The following is a 9,789-nucleotide window of genomic DNA, read 5'->3' as shown; positions in this document are numbered from 1 at the left end:
AGAAAGTCTTGGAGTTAAACATAAATACAAAACAATGTATTTCACTGCAGAAACTTTCTTGGTTTCGTCCACTCAAAAAATAAAAGTTAGTAGAATAAAAAAAAAAAAAACTTGTATATGTTATTTTTAATTTCAATACATTGACAATAAACTTCCTACCATAAAATACATATCAAACGCACTCCAAAGTGACTTTGCTACTCCAATTCCATTGGCTTGGAATTCAAACGTCCATGAAGTAGATACCGAACATCCCTTATTCCCTTTCCCATATAATATGAGATGCTTCCTAATGCTAAAATGTTATAAATAATAAACAATAATGCCCTAAGGCTTCATCAGCTATCTCCTTTCTCTAGCACTCAAATAGCTCAATGCCCTTCATTCTTACCAAATAAAGTTATATTATATATATTAGAAATATGCTCTTTTAGATTGACAATAATATGCATCAAAGATAATGGACATCCATTATCACTGGCTAGGCTTGCCATGATTCCTTTCACACCAGCTTTTTCTATTATGGTGAGGCAAATCATCAAGAATCTTCATCAAGTTAATGGATTTTAGGGTCAATGAAAAGAATAATGACAATTACACAACTACTTTATTTTGTTTCAAAGGATGGTTCAAATAAACGTCAAATTTCTCAAGAGAAGAGTGAAAAAATGAATCACTATATTTCAATAGTTTCACGTTGTGGAATTGAAATATTGAAAAGGAAACCATTGATTTTTCACGTCCTGCTGACATGTGACAAATTAAACAATGAAATATAAATCAGCTGAAAATATATAATGTCAAATTAAAAAAATTAATTATTCTATTAGTCTTTGAATTTTATTAAATTTATAATTAGATTTTTATATTTTTAATTTAAGAATCTAATTAAAAAAATAAAAAATTTAATTATAAATTTAATAAAATTATAAAAACTAACAGAATAATTAAACTTAAAAAAATAAAAAGTAACTTGTGTTGTCGGTGCTCAATAATATGTGCAAAGAGTAATCTTCAACTAGAATTTCTCCTCAATAGCAAATAAACTTAAATATTTCTTGGACTTATTATATCAAAGCCTGCCCATCTTAATTAATCCATTGATTGACAAAAACTCTTGCTAAAATATGATTTAAAGTTATTATTTGTAAAAGTTTTTAAAATTTGTAGTATATGTATAATATATATTAAAAATTTAAATTTGTCATTCTTTTAGGTATTTATTATCAACTAGACCTTTATAGTTAAAACTTTATAACGAAGATTCAATTTCTAACAATTTTTTGGAAAGAAAAATATAGATAAATCATTCTTAATCAGTCAACTTTAAGTAATTATAATTAATAATTATTAATTTTATATTTTTAAAAAATAAAATTTAAATAATTACTAATTAATAATTAATTAGTATAGAATAAAATTAAAAATATTTGTTGACTTATTATTGACTAGACTTTTATTAATTACCTAGCGAAATTGCTTTTAAAAATATTGATATATTTAAACTAAAAATGATAGTAATATTGTTAGAGAAACAACAACGAATCAGCCAATTTTAGCTAATATACTAAAAAAATTCATTCATTCAAAATGTTTTTGAAATTATTATTATTTTACTCTAAATCCTAAATTATATATCTTACACTAATTTTACTTTGTTAGAATTTCAAATTTTTTTTACTTAAATTTTAAATTTTTTTTAATGTTCAATTTTAAGTGATAAATGGTGGCTACAATAATGTTGATTATGGAATCTTGACTTTCAAGAATTTCTCAAATTACACAAATGTTAAGATTCAATATTTACTTTTCCTTGCATTTGCTTTATATTTTGAACACTACATAACTTTCTATGTTTTTCTCCAACAATAGTGATCCTTAACATTTTACTAAAAATTAAATGTGTTTAGAATTTAGTTGAGCTTTTTCATCTCATTCAAAATTGCAATCCACTTTTTCAAACGTTGCAACTTTTTGTTTGGTTGTTTTCCTAATCAATCCCAACTAATGTCTATTTTGACCCTAAAACCCTAATTCTGCTTTCAATTGCATCATGAGATTTTGGCAAATGCAACGCCAAATTCAAGCACATGCTAAGTTCTGATTGGTCAGCAAGTAAGTACATAAATAACTACTAAAAAAAATTTGACTATAATTGTAGTAGTAGTAACTAAATAACTAACTATAATATGCATAATAATCAAGCCATAACTTTTTCATAACTAAGGATTCTCCAATTCTGCTACAGAATCCATCTTTTGTCAAAAGATATTGACTTGATTAGCATCCTTTTCCATTTTTTCCATATCTTCAATGGTGCTATACAACCAAATTGCAATTTCTCTTTAGAAAGGAAGAAAGATCTAGAAAAAAAAAAGAAGAAAAAGAAAAATATTCTCTTTTTTAGCTTTACAGCCCTCCAAATATGCCAAAGGAATTTGTTCCTTTTTCTTTAAATTATTACTATTATTATTATCTTTATATTTTTTATTTAGATAGCTTGATTGACACTATAAGAGAAGAAAATGCCACAAAAACCTCTCTCTTCATCAAAGAGGCTTCCTCATAGCTCATTATTCTTTTTTTCTTTTTCTTTTTCTTTTCAATGGCTAGTTCCAAGAGGCAAATTGAGGTTCAAACAGAAGATCAAACACCACATAAATGGTGCAAATCATTGGGAGAAGAGGTTTTCAAAAGATTCTTCAGCCAGGCTAATCCAACAGTGCATAAGGTTTTTGGTGATGGATCATTATTCAGTCCTATGTTGTTTGGAAAATTCTTTGATCCTTCTGATGCATTTCCTCTTTGGGAGTTTGAATCAGATGTGTTGTTGTCTCATCTTAGGAGCAACAATCAAACCTCTGTTGATTGGTCTGAGACAGATGATGGATACATAGTAAAGGCTGAAATACCAGGTAACACAAAAGAATCATGTCCTCTTTGAGTTTACTTAAAATTTCAAAAATCATAAGTCGTAAACTCGGTTGATGATTGTTAGAGATATAGCCATTCATGTTGTCTCTTCCTATCAGCTTAAATTTTTAGAATGAGTAGTTTCATGACATGGTATCAGAACTCTATGTCCAAAAGATTTAGAGTTAGATCCTTAATGATCCTTAAAAATAAAAAAATAGCATAAGGTAAATAAAAAAAAAAGTCTATGCAAAAATCAAACAAATTTAAAAAAAGTTGTTGCTTGGCTTAAGCTTTTAGAATGAGCGGATTTATGACAATGACGATCTAAACTTGTAAATTTTAGCCAATTTACGAGTCAGCTCAAGAGTTTGATAACTTTGCAAATTGAACATGTGTGGAACATAGTATGAAACAGAACCTAAAAGCTTATGAAACAGTTTCATCATGTAAATGAATTGAACTTAGAGGGTGAATAGAGTTTCAACGTATTATTATGTAAAATCAGATTAAGTTAAATTTCATCATATCACTTAATCTTAGAGGAGATTAGCATATACTTTTACAAATAGAGATGTGTTACAATATTGTCTAATATCAGGGGAGATTAATAATTTACAAAAACAAGAACAATGGTTTATGAATGATAAGGCCTAGTTTAGTTATTACTACTTTATTAAGAATTTCTGTGACACAAGTGATTTCTGAAAAACAGGAGCAGGGAAAAGTAACAACATTCAAGTGCATGTTGATAATGGAAAAGTTGTGGAGATTAGTGGACCATGGAAGCAAAGAGAATCATCATCAAAGTCATCATCATCATCACATGACTGGAGGTGTGGCCATTGGTGGGATCATGGATTTGTAAGAAGGCTTGAGATTCCAGATGATGCTGATTTCAAGAACATTGAAGCTCACTTATACAATGACGTTTTCTTAGAGATACAAATCCCAAAGACCAAAAGGGGTACCATTGCTGATGTGGCCTAAAACCAAAGTTTCAATGCTACTAGAGTTTGTTTACAATCCTAGTAGTAACAACTTTTTATGCAAAATTGATACTTACATTTTGACATTTAACAAACTTGTTATTATAACTCTCATACTTCAATCTAATGTTACTATATCAGCAAGCTTATTCTAATGATGTAAAATATAAAAATATACACAGAAGGAAGGAAATAAAGATAAAATTGTAGTGTATATAAGAGGCACTACTTTATATCTTCTGAAAATGTTGCTGCTGTTTATATTACTTTGTTCTGATGGGAGAGTAATCCCAATATAACAATTTAGAAGATAATAATATATGGTATGTGAAGCCATGACCAATCAATCTCCAATTTTCAGAAGAACAAGAAGCAAATTTATATTCAACATACATTCATATCTGAATCAAGAGGTTGTTGAAAATATTTATTGTTAGGTGAGACTCATGACATTTGCTTACTAAACTGTAATTTTTATATTATTACATTATATTCGAGTAACTTGATTTAAAAATGTTAGAAGAAGCAGAGTGCATGCATGAAAGATTATTATCAAAATAATAATACTTGTATATAATAAGACATTAATTTCATGTGTCTAATGGTTAAAAAAGGGAAGAGGGTGTGGCATAAATAATGGACTTGCATAGTAGCATAGCCTCTCCCACCAGAGTCAAAAGGAAAATGAACATTCAACAGCCTTATTAATATTATATATGATAAGAACCGAATAAACAGATTAATTATAGGATTCATGAAGCAAGAAGTGAGTGGCATTAATTAAATGTTTGTTTCGTTTGGCACATTAATTTTGTGATCTCCATTTGTAGAATTGTGGACTTGTCACTCATGACTGAGACTACTCAACTGTCTAAAGGTGAAAAAACAATAACACCATTAGAAAATAGAAATGGAGATGCGGGGTATGGATCCCCGTACCTCTCGCATGCTAAGCGAGCGCTCTACCATCTGAGCTACATCCCCACTTTGATTATTGGTTCCTATACGTTTTTATATCAATCTAATTTTACTTAAACTTTTTTTCCCCCAAAGTTTTGAAGGCCAAAAAGAAGCGAACAAAAAACCAGACACTAAACCACAGACTAATTCTCATACATGACATTTGGAGCATCCACTAATCTGCTACACCTGTTCCCAGGCCAGCAATAGTGCAACCAAATTTATGTACTTTGTTACCATATTTAATTAGCCTAACTCACTTTTATCTCACTCTACAATGGGTAGGTTTAAATAAGTAGTTAGGCTAAACCAACTTTTTTTTTATATAATAAAGTCAACAAGTCACAAACAAGAAATGAAGAAAATAATTAATGCTATATATGGAAAATTTTTAGCCTAATGGCATTGTATATTATGGATCCAAATGATAGATTACAATGTCAATATGGAAAGTTTTATTAGGTGGATGGGCAAAGGTATACTCAATATACTTACCAAACCATAGCCTTGCAGTTATTATTCATTACACCTAACTAAAGATATTGGAAATTTGGTAGTATTGTTTTGAGAATTAAACCTCTCTATATATTTCATAAACTTAAGCAACAAGAACAGATCAGCATTGCTTAATTAACAATCTAGCAAAGCAAATTACTCATGTTGCTACTAGCTTATTACTACATTATTTTTCAGTTAAAAATAGATACACTACAACACTTTCTTGCTAGTAATATTATATGCACTATATATATTACATCTTTCATTTTTATTATTAAAAGCAACGGATAAGAAATAAGGAAAAAAAGAAGTCAATTAGTGTCGACTCAAAAGCAAAATAAATATAAGAAAAAAGTATTAATTAGCTTCTTAATATTTTTGTTAAAACTCGAATCATTCTCTAGAAGATTGATTGGCCTATTTCGAAAGCATAAGAGCTAAAACGTGCATAACAAAATGTTACAAGGATAAAATACAAATTATAGTTATAGTATAAGCCTTGCTTGAATTACTCATTAAATTTCGTAGAATTGTATCTTCCTAACTATTGCGGATCTAATATGGCGTGTAATCAATATCAGTGTCTTATTTTCTGTACATACAAGAATTTGTTGAACAATAGTTGCCACGCAATAAATAAAATGTAACACATATATACGTACTTTGATTGGTGCAATTCATAGGCCTAGCTAATGGAATATGATTTATAATCTTAAATGTTTTATCCCATTAAAACTTTTGCCGACACTAGCTAGATAGACCAAAGGGCAAGATCCGAACATCCAGATAGAGGAAGATTGTGACACAAAAAAGAGAACCTTTGATCTTTATTCTTCTTAACATGTACATGGAAAATGATGTGCACTACAATATTATTGTTATTCGAAAATGCTATGTACATATAAATATTTAAAAAATGCATAAAAAAATTCGGAACAAAATTTAATCTATAAATTTTTTAATTTTTTAAAAAATATGGTGATTCACAATATTTTTTTTTTTAAATTACTTGACAAAAATATTAAATTTTAAGGTTGAAATTTTTTTTTAATAATAATTTTAAATTTTGTTTTACTAAAATTTAATCTCTAAAGTTATTTTTTAAATATATATTTAATATTTAGTTCTTTATACAAACGATTAATTTAATACTTAAATTTTATTATATATATACTTAATTTGTTACGACCCAACTCAACTGCTCCCTGCCTAGTCCGATCTGGTGTGCAGGACTACCCGATCCGATCGCCCGTACTGCTGGGCGTCGCACGCCCGGGCCACGACCCGGACACCTCTCCTTCAAACAACTAGCTATCTGACAGCTGTGAGGGGAAATTTTTTCGAAAAAAACCTGGTCCGTGGGATTTGCCCTACTGATAGGATATAAATGGGAGGGTCCTACCCCTCCCTTAATATGTCACCATATTTCTTGTTCTCTAACTGCTCGCATACTTTTTGATTTGAGCGTCAAAGTGTCCTTGCAAGTGGCACCCCCTCACATCACGAAGAGTTCGGGAAGTCGACAACACCTGCACCTCGCTCCACGGACCCAGACCAAGATTGATTTTCACCTTCATACTCAGGAGACATCTCCAACCCGTCCAAAATCCGAAGAACCGAACAGTTTGATTATTTTTAATGTAAGTAATTTTAATTCAGCACGCACAGGACAAATTTTTTTTTATTTATTTTAATCTGCGCCATATGGAGGACTACAAGTCAATTCCATGAAGGCATGGAGCATTATTTGAAGAATAAGGGTGAGAGAGAAAGAAAGAAAAAGAAAGGGTAAGGGTCATAGGAAAAGGACAAGGAATGAAGCTGAGTACCAACAAGAACTGAATGGAACCACCACCAACTACTACCTTATTGATCATGATGCCATGCTAAATTGGCTAATTGCTAATGCTATTATTATGTGCATGCTTTATTTCACTTTTTGATTTTCCATTATTGTGCTAAAGTTGGCAATTGGCATATAGAAAAGTTGGGTTTGTTAAAAATATTTCTGGGGAACATGATGAAAGAGAAAATTATATTCTTAACTCACATCTGACGCAACAGAATATTTTAATTACTAAGTAATTGTTTTTAGATTTCCATGCAGTTTGGCAACGTTTTGGAATCGGAAACACATGATGAGAACTGAAGTATAACAATTCTTTTTTTTTTTAAATAATAATCTTGAACTTTAGTTTGAGTGAGAAAAAAATGGTATTAAATGAGTTACAATAACTGAGAAAATTGTTTAGTTAAATTAGCAAGTAAATATATATTTTTTCAATATCAGCTAATTTTTAAAATTTTAAATTTTAAATTTTAAATCCTATAAAAGAATAAAAAATAAAAAAATAATTTTATATAAAATATTGATTAATATTAACTAACAAAAAATTGATTCTTTGTACATATTCATAATCTTTGTAAAATATTTGATATTTGAACATTATTAGAACATCAATAAAAAATACCCATAATTAGAAAAAGGAAGAAAAACAAATGTTCTGGAATTAGGGCAAATTGTGTTGGATCGTGGTACTTCAACAGTGGTAGGAACTTATTTTTTATAATTATTTATTGCTATGTTTATAGTTAAAGAACATTAAAGTGGGCTTGTTTTATTTATTCTGTACAATGTATGTCACCATAGCAATGGGAAATGTTGTGTTGTTCCTGCAGATTTGGGGGATACAATTAATTTTTGGATCGAACTACTGTATGTGTCATTTTACCTAAGAAAATGGCTCCTAGCCCCCCTTTAATGGGTACAAAGATATGTGACTAGATATAATAATAATAAGGCCATGTTTTCAACATATTTAATGTCTTATTTATTCTCAAATAATAGCAATAATCCTATTGCACTAATTAACAACTGTTCATTTTCAATAACTTTTACTTGTTTATTGATATACAACTTTTTTTTCCCTTTTCTTTTTCGGTATGAACTTTATATTAATAGCACTTTATATTATGTATCATTACTATCTTTCTAGCTAAAATTACATTTCAGATAACTAATTTGAGTTAGTCTAGTAGTTAATTTATTAATATATTTATTAGAGATTTGAATTCTGTCTTATGTATATAGTAATTCATCCACTAATAGCAAACTCTTAAATAAAATTTAAATCTGCGATAAAATTAGTCATTGACAAAAAATATTATAAAAAAACCAAAAATTATATCTCAAATAAATATTGAAATAACTCTACAATATAACTTAGCTAATTTTGTAAAATAAGTAAATAGAAAAAATTAGATGATGAATATTTTTTATTAATATTAGTTAATATTTTAGATTAATATTTTATTTTTATATTATTAAAATTTAAAATTTAAAATTTAACATAAAAATATTATTATTAATTAAATAATAATAAAAAATAATAAATTTTATTGGTGATATAAAATTGTTCGATAAATAATTATTACATCCAACCATGTAAAAGGTAAAAAGTCAATGTAGGGAAGCACCTTGGCCTTTGGTGATATATATTCATTCCATTTCCACAGATATAAATTAAAGGTTCATTTCTTATTATCGAAGCATATATATAATAACAATGGTCAATAATGCACCAAACCATCATTTTCACATTATTTTCGTCGCCCCATGTCTATTACTAGTCAATTCCTTGAAAACTTAATCAATAAATAGGTTACATGGCTTAGCTCAATTTATCCCTCCTTAGGCTTGGTTGTAAACGCACCTAGAGGGCTAGAGCTCGCTTTTGAGTAAGCTTTATTTATGACTAACTACAAAAATATACATTATAAACTAAATTCACTATTTACATCATTCAATGCTCACCTTTTTTTCAATATAAGAATTTGCATATATTTAAAAATATTAAACCATGTCATATCTAATCCAATAGAAAAAAAGAGTTAATTTGTTTGTGTTTGTGGTTGTTTGTAAAATATATGTTTAATATGTATATTTTATAAACATTTATAACTACTATATTTTTATTTTGTTTATATATAATTTTTAATGTATGTTTTGGATATTATAAAAATAAGGTAAGAATATAAATAAATTTTATGAATATTTTTATTCATCTGTGCCACCTTACATTGATACACTTGACACACATATATAAACATGAATATGAAAATTGAAAATGAATATTGAACATTATGATTATAAATACAAAAACATTATTATGAAATAAATGAAATGCATGGGAGACCGAATCATACACGTGAATACCAGTATACCACCACACAAGTTCAAAATTTTTTGAAGGGCAGTAAAATCCAATCAAAATCTATCTATTCATCTTAAACTAAGATCCCAACTGACACACAGTACCAAAACACAAACCACAACACAACACAGATCTGTATAATCTATTGGAAGCTCAGGGACCAAGATTTTGAACTCATTAAAATAAATTTTAAAAGGAAATTAGAAGAAAAAACT

The 9,789-nt window shown here is 28.3% G+C and overlaps 1 protein-coding gene and 1 non-coding gene across 2 annotated transcripts; one reads left to right on the top strand and one right to left on the bottom strand.

Moving 5' to 3' along the window:
* The first annotated feature begins 2,533 nt into the window (after window positions 1-2,533).
* Window positions 2,534-4,148, top strand: LOC107462477 (21.7 kDa class VI heat shock protein). The gene is made up of 2 exons (XM_016081075.3): window positions 2,534-2,915; window positions 3,629-4,148. The coding sequence occupies exons 1-2, from the start codon at window positions 2,606-2,608 to the stop codon at window positions 3,901-3,903; spliced, it is 585 nt and encodes a 194-aa protein (XP_015936561.1). The 5' UTR covers window positions 2,534-2,605; the 3' UTR covers window positions 3,904-4,148.
* A 665-nt stretch (window positions 4,149-4,813) lies between these two features.
* Window positions 4,814-4,886, bottom strand: TRNAA-AGC (transfer RNA alanine (anticodon AGC)). The gene has a single exon. It is a non-coding gene; the product is annotated as a tRNA-Ala (tRNA).
* Window positions 4,887-9,789: the final 4,903 nt, after the last annotated feature.

This window comes from Arachis duranensis, chromosome 8 (assembly GCF_000817695.3).
Source record: "Arachis duranensis cultivar V14167 chromosome 8, aradu.V14167.gnm2.J7QH, whole genome shotgun sequence".
Lineage (NCBI taxonomy): Eukaryota > Viridiplantae > Streptophyta > Magnoliopsida > Fabales > Fabaceae > Arachis > Arachis duranensis.
The sequence above is the reverse complement of the archived record's forward strand: the minus strand, read 5'-3'. Positions and strand labels throughout refer to the sequence as shown.